The sequence below is a fragment of the Echinococcus granulosus genome (assembly GCF_000524195.1).
Source record: "Echinococcus granulosus chromosome Unknown EG_S00089, whole genome shotgun sequence".
Classification (NCBI taxonomy): domain Eukaryota; kingdom Metazoa; phylum Platyhelminthes; class Cestoda; order Cyclophyllidea; family Taeniidae; genus Echinococcus; species Echinococcus granulosus.
Genome location: NW_020170469.1, coordinates 289685 through 302724, shown reverse-complemented (window position 1 = coordinate 302724; position 13040 = coordinate 289685). Strand labels below are relative to the sequence as shown.

Sequence of the window (13040 nt, the reverse complement as noted above, 5' to 3'; positions counted from 1 at the left end):
AAGCAGGAAATTCGAACCTTGTAACTGGATCGCCCTCTCCCTTACCTAGTGACTGCGGCTCCCCTCCTTCTTGAATATTGTATTCTCCCTATACATCTTGTCGTCTTTAATAAAGATATCCAAAGCAAACCAACCGGGCTTGTCTAGGAACGCTAGTAATCGGGAAGCGGAGACCGAGGAGTCTCGCTCCACATTTATGTAGCTACCAGAGATCAAAGTTCCCAAACACGATAAACCTAATTCGATACAAATTAGGTCTCTATGAAAGAACCTACCCAGGAATCTTGTTACTGACTAAAAATGAGATAGATTATGTGTGTACAGAAATTCAGAGGTAATATTATTTGTCAGAGGGTTGAAATTGTGCTGCTTATCGTTGTTAAGAAGCATAATAAATAGCAATATCTAACGTGACCAGGAACTAGAAATGTAGGTCGAAATGAACTTTCAAAATGGTGTAATCGCTTCTATCTCTTGTATCAAAAATGTAAATTAAAAATAAAAAAGAGAACTAAATGGCGAAATTTGTAGACGACAATACGGTTTAAACACCAAAAAATGGAGACTGGTATGCCATTTATATAAAAGTCAAAGGCAAAAAAGGGTAACCAATACTGTTTAAATAAAAAATTAACATTTTAAAAAATTTAAAATCCAGGTTTAGTGCCCGCAAATGGCAAACTTTGTTAGGTCAACAATTGCCTTAACATTGATTTGCAGCTCATGATTGTTTTAATGGGTGCTGGGAAACTTTCGCTCGTTTTGCAGTTTGTTTATTAGCGTGGCTGGCTGGGTGAGTTTGTGTATTTCTTCTCACTATATGGTATTGTAGCTTTTAGGATGAAAGTTATTGCTTCATCCGAGCGCATAAAGGTTCCCACCAATGTTAAGGTGTCAGTGCGATCACGTATTGTCACCGTTAAGGGGAAGCGGGGGACTCTGAGGCGTAGCTTCCGTCATCTTGCTCTGGACATTAAGGCTACGAACCGTGCTGTTACTGTCACTAAGTACTTTGGTGTACGCAAAGAATTGGCCGCTGTCCGCACTGTTTGCAGTCATATCGAGAACATGATCAAGGGTGTTCAGTTCGGGTATGAGTATAAGATGCAAACTCTGCACGCTCACTTCCCCATCAACGTTATCGTTCCTCCAGACGGTTCTAAGGTCTCCATTAAGAATTTCCTCGGTGAGCGGACCACTCGTGTTATTCCCATGCTTCCGGGTGTGAAGGCTATTGGAAGTGGTGGTGCTTCCGATACTCTTTTAATCCAGGGCAATAATATCGAGGATGTTTCCAAGTGCGGTAAGTTGTTGTTATGCTTTTTAATACAAGTTCTGCTAGCTGCCCTCATTCAGCAATCATGTGCTGCTCGCCATAAGGATATTAGAAAATTCTTGGATGGCATCTACGTTTCTAACCGTGGCACTATTGAAGAAATGAAGTGAATTGAATAATAATTGTATGGTACGAGCTTTTGTTTCTTTTTTCTACTCAAGTTTGGTTGGATGCCCTTCTAGTTATTAAGCTTGAGGTTTTCGGACAGGGTATATGTTGATGCCTAGCTCCATTTCGACACTTCGCTGTCTGGTTTCTCGATAGTATTGGAATGTTTAGCTGTATTAATTGATATTTGTCAGTGCTGATCTGCTCATTTTTTATTTGCGCTGTTTGAAAAAGTTTCCGATTCGATTAGAGTGCAGTAAAGCGCAGTATTTATTAAAGCTAGTTCCGGATTTGTTTGCTTTTAACTTCTGAAATAGGATTCTAGGCCGTTCAATGAGCTTGTCTTTACCTGTTCGCTGACGTTTCACTTAGATCCGGGGCACCAGTTGCCTGGAGATAGTTAACGTTTTTTGTAACCCATTTGTACTCTGTGGACATTGGCCGGGCTGCTACTTTCGATTTCGGTACCACAGGTTTATGATTTGTGGCAGCCAGCCGCATCAAATCTCCAACTTAAGCACATCAAGGTGGATGAGGATATTCTTGGTCTGGGAGCGATTGGACTCTTTGTTACATAAGGCCCACATAAGCTTGTGTTCTATCATTCCCCTACATACATGTTGCTTTTCTCTTCTCACTGGTTCTTCTATCGTTACCCGCTAAGAAGTCGTATCTACGATCGTACTGTATATCTGATATATTTCGTCGTGGCTGGGGGTTTTATGCGTCTGGTGTGCAAGAAACGAATAATAAAGTGCGTTTAAATGGTTACAATTTGTCTTGTGGCAAATAGGGAGGAGGTGGAGGAGTTCTTCCTCAGATTAGCACAGTGGTTGAGTCGGAAAGCTTTGGGGCGGACTTGAGTTCGCCTCTGTCGCGGCGCTTGGCGATTTGGGACTGGACGGTTTCTGTGCCTTTGTCCGCCTAAAATAGAGGAGCTAAGAGTTACTTCTACTTTCTACCTTGAGTAGAGTTGATTTTAGGTCTCAAGGTTACATGCTGGAATTGGTGTTTGAGGCGGCCGTGCACTCGTGCAGGCGATTGTGCATTTTCATGCCACGGGTAGTCTGACCGATATAGCCACACAGGCGACACCGCAACTCAGAGCTTCCTCCCCCTACATGTTCCCAATCACCGTTTAAAGATCGAGAGGAGGGAGAGGTCTCACTACTGTCGCCCTGTGAGAGTGGTGAGGCAGGTTTCATGCACAGCGTCATTGGACAGCTGTCCACCTCTGCCAGACGTCGTCTTTTTGGTGAGTGTGAACGCTCCGAACTCGTCGAAGACTTAGTGCTCTGTGGGGTGGATGATGTCGTGTTGCTGTGGGAACTGGCTGCGTTTTCTGACGCCATACTGCCTTTGCGACGCCCCTGGCAGTAATACTGTTGATGTGCCTAAAAGATTTGGCAATAAAGTAGGTATCGAGCGAGTGGGTGTGAGTGAAGCACTCCTAGGGGAGGGGGCCTTATCAGCTATCAGAATCACGGAATAACCAAAGTGGCGCCAGTCTCAGCTCCCCTGACGTTGGAGAATTAATCGGCAATCTCAATTTAAAGAAGAAGAGGAAGAGAGGAGGGGTCGGCCTTATCGGTACCTCCACCTACCGCAAGCCCCTGTGCCCGGGCTATCGCCGCACGTGCGCGCAGACGCGTGCAGCTCTCAACCGGCGCCAATGTCTTCGTATCGCCTCCATCTCGGTTTCGCCTTGGCGCCTCTAAACCGCAAGTCGCTTATCGCCTCGTCATCTATATTAACACACACTCGTGCACAGCTTCTCTACCCGTTTTCTCTTCGCAGCCTTGGTGCTGAGGCCTGTGTAAACAATACACTTTCCACGGCCCAGGGAACAGACCGTGTGGATTGTTTTGTTAGAATTTAGCTAAAACTTTAGTTTAAGATGGGGGCTGAGATTAGCACCATCTGCGAAGCTTATCTCAGCCGGCAGATGTCCGCTTTATGGGCGGGCTTATGTGTTGCCTATCTGGTTTTCATTTTTTCAGTACTTATTTGTTTTACCTGGTATCTACCTTAACCCCCACCAAAACTGATTCTTCATCAATCTTTTGCTAACAGAATTAACTGAGCATTTTTTTGAAAAAGACAATATTTTCAACTTTAGACAAATACGGCTACTTACAAGGGCTGCAGCCGTCAGACCCTACAAGATATTGACCTGAACGTTTTAAAGGATCCCCCACTACTCCCGGAGAAATCAAACGACTCATGAGGCTTACCTTGAACGTGGTGTAGGCTTGAAAGCGTGTTTGACAATTGGTGCAGAGATAGGGTCTCTGTACCTCAACAGTGGATCCTTCTGTGGAAGTTCTGGCAATATCTACTGATGAAGTGAGTTGGTGTGATTGGCCTGACGCCATGGCTTGTAAAAATGCCTCCAACGCTGCTGCATCTGGAAACTTCCCCCCAAACCACCAATTTGGGGGTGGAACTGGTGGTGGTGGCGGAGGTGGGAGCGGTGGTGGTCCTGGGGGAGCCATGCCCTTGCTTACCAAACCCGAGATAATTGTGGCAAGGAGGCTATTTGTTGCATTCTGCTGAGTTATCGAGGGTGTCGGTCCTGTCTCTTCCGCCGCCACCACTGTCGCTGTCTCCTCTCCCGTCGATTTCGCAGTTCGAAGGTCGAGTGGAGCTCGTACTCCACTCCCTCCGCTTTCTCCTCTCCCCACTCCGCTTGCACTACCACTTCCACCTCCACCACAAACAGGATGCACTGGTACATAAACAAACCCTGCATCGGTAATTAGGGGAGCAGTCATCACCAAACCGAGGCGCTTTGCTGCGTCCGCCAAGTGACCCACATCAGCACTGCCTTCCGCCGCGAGCTTGTTCAAGTGTCGACTGATGCCCACATGGAAGGAGAAGATGGAGTTGGAGTAGAAGCGCTGACAACCGCGACAGTAGAGAGCACGAGACTTCTCCTCAGCCGAGGGGTAAAGTTGATGAGGAGCTTGTTGTTCTGCCGTGACTGGTGGGGCTCTGCATCGACCGAGGGAGGCGAGGGTGGCGGCAAATGTGACAAGGGGATCAGTGGTGTTGCCAACAGCTGCAGCAGCGAGAACACTGCTTAAGTCTGGAGGGGGATGGGAAAGACAGGGAGGGGAGACACCGCTGCGTCCGGTGGTGCTGGCACCACCGCCACTGGCACAGGGAGTCGAGCGATTGGTATTGTGTGGGGAGTGCGGGTTGGCTAGTCCATTCAAACGCTTTCCTGGCGTGGTTCTGCTTGGCCAGGAGAAAGCTGAATGGAAAAAAGCGTGATGAAACGGAGAGTGACTTCTAGTTTTCTGAACCTCTTATTCAAATTCATCCAAATCTGATCAAATCGACCAAATTCCGAAGGGATACCTCCGAGCATCATATACTTGTTTTCACCCTCTCGGTTGATTGTGAATAATTCAAAGTTTTGTAAGCACTTTAAGCTCCACCAATCTGCTTGCGATGCATGATTTGATACAACAGCCATCATAAACTGGCAAAAACTTGTATCACACATATGTGAGTCTCGGGACGAGCGTGCTGAGCCATCGTAGGTTTGTTTAATTATGGTGTACGACAACTACTTTTGAGCATTTCGGGTTACCTGTGTTACTGCATTGGTCCTGCAACGAAACTGACGCTTAAATGGCCGTTTCATACCGGAATATCTCAAAGGATAAGAGATGCATTGGATTCGCCTTTGTACCAAAAGTAACCAATAGCCTTTAAAGTGAAATTCCAAACTTCCAACTTGAAGAAATCGGACTTTTCATACAATTTTGCATATGCTTAATCCTGTTTCACCTGCACCGACTGCCGAAACAGATGGTGGCCAAAGTCTTGAAACAAGTCAAACTCGGTTTATCCACCGCTCTAAATAGCATCTGGACCGAATTTCGTTGAGAGTAATGATTGAGTTGCTATGGTGAAGGAACGTAGGAAGGGAGAGAGGGAGCAGCAGAGTTTAATTACCGCCCAAGCAACTGTTTCCTGACCGACTAAGTGACCAACTTCAAAGGGGCTTTATCGATGGGGTGGAGATAAAATCAACTTACCCGGCCATTTGAGATAAAGAGCATTTAAGGCTTGTTTGCTTTCGCCTTATCACCCATGTATCAACATTCATGTATCTCTATCCTCACTCTGCCCCTCCTACTCTTACTTCCTCTTTCTTGCTGATTGAATTAATTCTCCCACCGGTGGGTATGTCCCGTCCCATTTCACTGACGATTGGGCCAGCCCAGGGTCTTCATGACCCTCGCAACACAGGAGTTTGCCATTCTGCCCATCAAAATTTCAAAGTTTGATTCAGACTTGAACTTTTGATTCATAAAAGCAAAAGAACACACTTCAAGGAGTGGAAGCTATCAAGGTTTTTTGGCAGCATTCTGCTGCACTAAGATACTTATATTGGAGTTCGGCTAACGTCTGGAAAGCTTCAACACAGAAAGAATTTTCGGTACGGCCAAATCACTCTCGGACGTCTTGCCTGTCTTGAAGTCGCAAACTTTGGATAAATGATGTAGTATTCCCATGAAAACTCATACCTTGGCCATCCAGGACCACATGGCAGAAATCCTTTTCAGACGTATAAAGTCCCTTCATAGTACCACCAAACCCTTCCTCAATGTTCTCAGTTGCCTCCATTGTTGCATTCCAAATTTTGATACACGACGGAAAGTAAACTCTAAATTAACACAAATTTTCTCTCTATCCCTTTTCCTCCTCCAAAATGAATTAATTCTCTTATTAACGAATATTTTCAGCCACCATTTTTGCAGCTTGCTTTTAAAACCTACCTGAAGCCTGCGAGGTCATAGGTTCACTCACTCCTGGGTCACCGGGGTCAGCAGCACTAGCGGTACCCTTGTCAGGAGTTGAAGAGGCGACCCCGACACCTCCACTGTTGCTGCTACTGCTTGTGCACGGTCCACTGGGTGGTGTAGCAAGGCGAGGTCGTCGTGAACAATAATTGGTCATGTGGGCGGTGAGGGTGTCCAAACTGGAGAAGAAGATACCACAGTAGAGGCATTTCTTGTCCCTTTTTGGACCACCTGTGGTTGTTGCCGCGGCTGCGCCTGATGAAGGTCCGGTACAACTCGAATTGACTGCTGGTGGTGAGGGAGATCCACTTCTTGAGGCTCCAGATGAATCTATGGTAGAAGGTGGTGCTAATTAGTTGGCTGATTTATGCTTCAAGTGACCGCAATTTGTGGCAATGAACTCATCTTGCTTTAGTAGAGTGGCAATATATCGAAAAACTACTTGTTTAAAATACCTAGTTATCTACTTAGGGTTTTATTCTCCCGTCTTGTTATCATGGCGTCTCACCAGTGCCTAATAGACTCAAGAGTCTTCCTTTAACCTCTCAAGCGATTGTACCCTACTACGACCCCTGAGGTGACTCTGAAAGTCGCAGTAGTGGTGGCCGTAAACAACCCCAACTTAAACAGACGCCTGCCGTTAGCCAATTCTGCAAAAACTCACAGTAGAGTAGCTATGAAAAGGGCATCGACTTCTGGCAAATTTTCAACTTTGGGTTCTGTAAAATTTTCAGTATTAGAGTGAGGATAAAGCTGATTTCACAAAGAAAAAGGAATTGGCATCAAAGACACACATACTGGTAAACATCGTCTGGTCTTTGGGACCAGAGGCCTTGCAGAACACAATGCTCAGAATTCCAAACCAAATCTCAAACACACTACTAATGAAGTAAGCAGTGCCCTCTATACGTTATTAATTCATTGTGATATCTTTAGTCCTGGTTCGCAATTGACTACAATCGGCAGGAATGCTTATGATGGCTGGAATAGAAGGGACGTAGGAGTCAACACTCAAAAGAAGAGATTATGCTCCGAAACAATATTTGCCCTAATGCAACAGGAGCTGTTAAGTGTCTTGGCACTTCTTCCATGCCTTTAGTCATCCAATCATCCTGACGCTAATAAACCTTTTCCATGCTAACATGCCTCAGTACGTCTTCAGGGATGTCTTTAAAAGCACTCAAACTGGTATCCGGCTATGTTAGCCTCACAATGTGAATGTATTTATAGAAGAATGCAGAGATAGGCATCTTCAAGCACGACGTCGTGAGCCTACCAGGCTTTTTAGTCGGAGCCACCCAGCACATTAAGATTGCCCAGAGAGATTACGCGCGGCGGAAGGTAACGTGTACACACGCACACACACGATTCTCTATTGCCACTACACTAGTCCCCTTCCTTCAATTCTCTTTTCTACACTTTCCTTTTCCAATCTAACTTTACAGCTGCAAGTGGTCACCATTCGTCTCTCTTGACTTAGAGGAGGAGAAGGAAGAAAAGAAAAAATACTTTTAAGGATCCGGTCTACGCTGGTCCTCTACACACTGCTTTATTGCTGAGATAAACCCATACTGCTTCAAAGTCCTAATGAAGTACTCTTGTTTATCAGCTGCCTCTCTCCCCTTTGCGACTTTAGCACCACTTTATCTGGCGCCTCGGAAGCAATTTCCCGGCATTCACCAATTATGATGTCGGTGATGGTATGAAAGGAAAGAAACTCACTAGGAGGAACCAGTTTAATTGCGCCCCGGATTTGGCTGCCCGATGCGATGTTGGTGAGTGAGACCACACTGATTGTCTCGGGTACAACTGAGGAGAGACAGAAATTAAGAAGAGAATTATGCAATGATACGGAATATCAAATTCCCAGCCTTTTAAAATCAACCAACTTTCAAAAATGATTTCCACATTTGAGGCGTCAGTTACGGCTGGCTCTTGAACTAGCTTGATCCAAGCGTTCTCCTCGTTCACCCGAACTACCAGATCACAGGCATCTCCACTCTAATGGCAAAAAACCTTAAAATATAATTTTCAAAGATAAGACCACTTTAGAATCATTCCGGCTCACTAGAACGGTGATCTGTCTATGAGCTGAAACTGGATTGCTTTCGCTGGGCGGACTTGTACTTCGAAACAGTTGAGCAATCCGATAGGGTCCCCAAATGTGGCCCACTGAGATATCGCAGGTAGCGCGTAATGCAGGTTTTTCAACAGAGCCTCGGTTTGGCTGCGACATGAGTTTCATCTCCAGTGGGAGTCGAATGTCTGGATATAGCAGTGGAGGCGTTGGCTTGCGATCCGCATTGCTGTTCTGCGTCGTTTGGCGCTTTGTGTCCGCTACCAGAAAGGCAAAATGGCACATGTTGAGGCATCAAAGGGTGGAGATGGGCCGCCTTTGTGTGCTTGCGTACTCATTCCCTACTTTTACTCCCATCCTTTTTCTAATGCCAGATAAATGACAACACAACCACGATAAAATCTACCTCGCATATGTCAGTAGGAGAGAAGATTGCTTGTGAATCGGGTGGGATTGCAGAAAGAGATATTGGACTTAAACTAGACGCCACACCTCATCTTCCCCTTTTCGAGTCGCCTTCCTCTGAACCAAAAAACCGAGCTTTTTGATAATACTTGCCCGAGTGCAGTCCCTATCACTTGTCATCATCTGGGTAAACTTGTTGAGAGTTCGCCGCGGAAAGAGAAGGCAGATTACTGCCACGATAGTAGTCATCATGCCCTGTCAGGTGTGTGTCTGCACGTGTGTGGAGAGATTTTGACTGTGATTTTACATGGAATGCCTACAAAACCTTGCTACCTAACATCAGATAAGTCCCTGCCAGTAGGGACTTACACGAATGCATTGGTGGAGACTTGAAGGTAAGAGACGTCGTTAAAAAGGATTTCTGCATACATTTTCTTGCTGATATTAGTATCCACAATCTATAGATTGCCCCATTACTGAAAGAACCTATTAAAATCTGAGTAGCTGCAAAAGTAGGGCGATCAAGAATGAATTGATTTGATGGTTGGATTGGTGATGGTCGACGACGTGGAATGGGTTCACGAAATAACTTGTCATTGGGCGCTTTTTGAGAGAGTTGGTGATAATTGTGGGCTGGGGATCGAGTCAGTCGACCGGAGGGGCTAGACAGATGGCATGTGTGCGGGAAGAGGTAACCAAGCATAGACAGATAAGCAGATATAACCATGTGCCTCTGATTATACACAAAAAGAAATAAGTTTGATAAATATGGAGAGATAGTGAGAGAGGACGAGGTAAGAGAGGCAGAGGCCGCGATATCTCGGTAGCTGATGCGTACACGAGCGCGCGCATGCGATAAGAGCGACATGATAGCGCCTTATCTTGGTGTGCAAAGAGCTAGGGGAGCGAGAAAGCAAGCGCGTACTCGCCCTGCTCTCTTGGTCGGTCGACAGAAAACCATCTCCCTCGCTCTCTCTCTCTCTCTCTCTGCGTGTTTGTGAGCATCGGGGGGAGCTGTAGATACCATCTCTTTGCTGTTAACAGCGGGAGCTGAGCAGATAGTATCACTTCGCTACAAGCCTCTACTCACGTACTCTTACAAATGTGGCGTAAAATCGACCTGCTTCGAGTTCTATCCCTCATTAATGCACATTTTCTTAAAGCAATTTGATGGAACGATAAGTGTCCTTACCACAATCTGTTTCCAAGTCTGTGCAACAGCGAATCTTCAATTTCAACGCCGTATTGCAAATGATTAAGCGGGGCTGATAGGAGTTAGTGGCGTGCACGTACAAGGAGATACGAGGAGTATGGAAAAACTGCCCCCAAAAGGATCAGATAAGGCGTCACCTTTCAAGCCACAAGACGATGGAGGCGCATAAACACAGAGATAGACTCATATATACATACATATATATGGGTTTATCAGGCAGTGGAATCAACTGCAACATACACCCCAAAAAATGCTGTTTCCGCAAAACCAACGTGATGGTGTTTATCAGGTGATACTGATTACATTGTGCCCATCTTCATATCACCTAGCTGTAAGAGGGATTTGTCAGGGCTAAAATTCCTCCTGTTACTTCATTTTAACCTATCCGCTACCAAGGTCTGTGAGAAAACCAACTATCATGTCTCAGAGGTTTAAATATTTTAGTGATATTAACACTTGGATGTCCGAACCGACCAACTCCTCAAAAATAGGGAAAAACGCATTTGTCATCTTGTATCTACACCATTGTTTTAGATTTGACCAAACTGTTTGAGACACAATTTTGGTATAACCTCTTGTCATTGGCTTAAAACAGTACCACTAACGATAGTGGACAAGAGTCCCGTTTCAGATTGGCATTTCAAACGGTTATGAAAGGTCGAGACGATAAACGATGCTGGATAAGTAGGATCGCTTCATATCAAAAATGAGAGTTAAAACGACCGCTTTACTGGCAATGGCCTATTCAATCATCACCGATTTCGCGGACTAGGACGAGGCACAGAATTGGGAATATAGTCGCATGACGGGCATTCACTCGGAGGGCAGGTACGCAGATTGCAACTGGCCGATAAGCGAGCTCGCAGTGATAACGACGAAGTGATAAGACCTTATCAGATCATGCGGGAATGCAATTCCTGCCTGGTTGGCTATGCTAAACTGGGGTGGAGCGGGTGGTTCTGTGTTTACCCCACCACCATCAGGTCCCCACCCCTATTTCTTCCCCCCTTGCCCCCCCCCCAATTCACCTTATCTCTCTCACCATATCGACAGGGCGTGCGCACAAATGTCGACGACGCAGATTTGCATACGCACGCACATAGAAAGCAAGAGAGGGAGGAAGTGATAGCATCTGTTTTTCAATGGGCCGTCCCACTGCTCTCCTTCTCTCTCTCTCTCTCTCTGCTTCTCTTTCTACCTTGCTCTCTTCGCCTATCTTTCCTCCCTGACCTACACTTACTCCTGTCCTCCTCTTAGTAGTAAGCAGGCCTAAGGTCTCTAAAGCTTGTCACAGTTCCGTGTCGTTTGTCAATTAGACGAAGAGAGAAAACTTCTGCTAGGAGTGGTCATTCTACTTCAGGGGTGAAGCATCAGTAGTGGTAATAGTGGTGGTTAAAGACCACCTAGTAATAGTATCAACAGAGACAATTATCTTACATAATCGGGTGCTTCAACAACTTGACATTAAAGTTGGGAACCATGTCGGTCTAAATGAATTGCAAGGGCGAATATTGTAGCGTGAAATTTCTTTCCCTGGCGCCACAGTAAAATGCTTTGCCTGTTAGTAGGCCTCGAATTTTCCTAACATTTGCCACTGCTGCAGACATCTTCAATCCCTTCTAAAGGTAGGGTCTTCTATCACCCAGATGATAGACACCCTAAAACCAGACGAGTGGACAGTGGAAAAGTGTAATCGAGTACCACAGATAAGAAACGAAAAAATGAGTTCTCGAAGAGCTTTTGCTCCAATAAACTATTGCTTTAAAACGCGAAATCAATTAGTAAGGAGGACAGACTGCTGCCGACTCTCAATAAAGTATAAGGTATGGAAAACAAAGGACTTACAATCTACAGTCGGGGGGGTTTCACTGCTAGTAGTCTCTATAGTGGGTGAGGCTGTGTCCATGGGCTCGCATTTGGTAACACAGGGCATTGGAAATGAAGTAAAAGAAATAAATCCCAGCTTTCACGATCTCGCTCCTCCGTACTTGTGGGTGCTCGTGTTCGTGCCTGTGCGCGATTCTCTAATTGACTACAACTTGAAGGGGGTCGGCACCCATGCCATCTGAGCCAATCAGAGTGGCGGCTTGACCGGCCAATTGAATAGCCACGCGAAAACTCCTGACTCAGTTGGCCAGCCAATCAGCGCTGCGTAAAAGCGTGGTTAATTTGGTTCCCTGTGCAGGAAAGGTGATTGATGGTGCTATGCCTGTTTTTGATGCCTACTACAAAGAAATCCTTGAAAATGCAAACTCCAGATAATGGAGAATGTTGAGCGAATCACAAAATGGATTAGAGAGTGGATAAAAGTTACTGCTAACACTGAAAAATTATTACTGCAGTACTGAGAAAATCAATGACTGCATGAAGGCTCACTCCAGCAAACCAAAAAAACCAGAAATTATTTTGAAACAGATATGTTTATGCAAAAAAATTGGACAGGAGTCCAGTGTTCCTAAGTAATTCAGCCAAAATAAGGAATTAGTCGGAATATCAAATAAGGTGTGATTAAAAGGGTTCAAGTTTTGTCCCTTGCATTTAAGATGCAAGACTGTACCCCCTAAAAGTAAGTCTTCCATGTCCTTATGAGTTTACTTTTTCAAATTTTTGTTTTAACGACTCGGGATAAAACTGGGTTTATATTATTAGGATTTAAATTAAATTAAATTATCAACTGTCAAATCGTGACATAGGAAATACAGAAAATTACAGTTTTGTAAGGATTATTAAGCCTTTTGTTGCTGAGACTTTGGCCTTTGAAAATTAGCACTTAGCAAATTATCCCTAATGATTGTTGGATTGTTTCCTAGGTTCGCCGTACTTGTTGTGGATACGGCCGACACAACATCAATTGCCACACATCTTTCGAGTTGCGCAGCTAAAAATGTGTGATTTTTTCTTTTGATTATTAATAACCTTTCCCTCTTTTATTGTTTTAAGTTTAACTAAAAATATGCAAAATACTGAGGTGCATCTAGTTATCACAAATTGACAAATGATACATGTCACATATTTGTGACGCCGAACTCAGTTTGATGTTCAGTGACGCATTTACTTTTACAAGTAATATTACGATGATTATTC

General features: G+C 44.9%; 2 protein-coding genes across 2 annotated transcripts; one reads left to right on the top strand and one right to left on the bottom strand. All coding sequences in view use genetic code 11, as the record gives it.

The window, feature by feature from the left end:
• Positions 1 to 840: 840 nt before the first annotated feature.
• EGR_07887 (60S ribosomal protein L9) lies at positions 841 to 1446 on the top strand (the record flags this gene model as incomplete). Its single annotated transcript, XM_024497136.1, has 1 exon — positions 841 to 1446. One exon carries the CDS (start codon positions 841 to 843, stop codon positions 1444 to 1446), a length of 606 nt encoding a protein of 201 aa, XP_024348473.1.
• An 819-nt stretch (positions 1447 to 2265) lies between these two features.
• On the bottom strand, positions 2266 to 11889 carry EGR_07886 (hypothetical protein; the record flags this gene model as incomplete). Its single annotated transcript, XM_024497135.1, has 9 exons — positions 2266 to 2368; positions 2441 to 2838; positions 3582 to 3602; positions 3679 to 4700; positions 6238 to 6591; positions 7984 to 8070; positions 8151 to 8262; positions 8330 to 8598; positions 11802 to 11889. 9 exons carry the CDS (start codon positions 11887 to 11889, stop codon positions 2266 to 2268), a joined length of 2454 nt encoding a protein of 817 aa, XP_024348472.1.
• Between the last annotated feature and the right edge of the window lie 1151 nt (positions 11890 to 13040).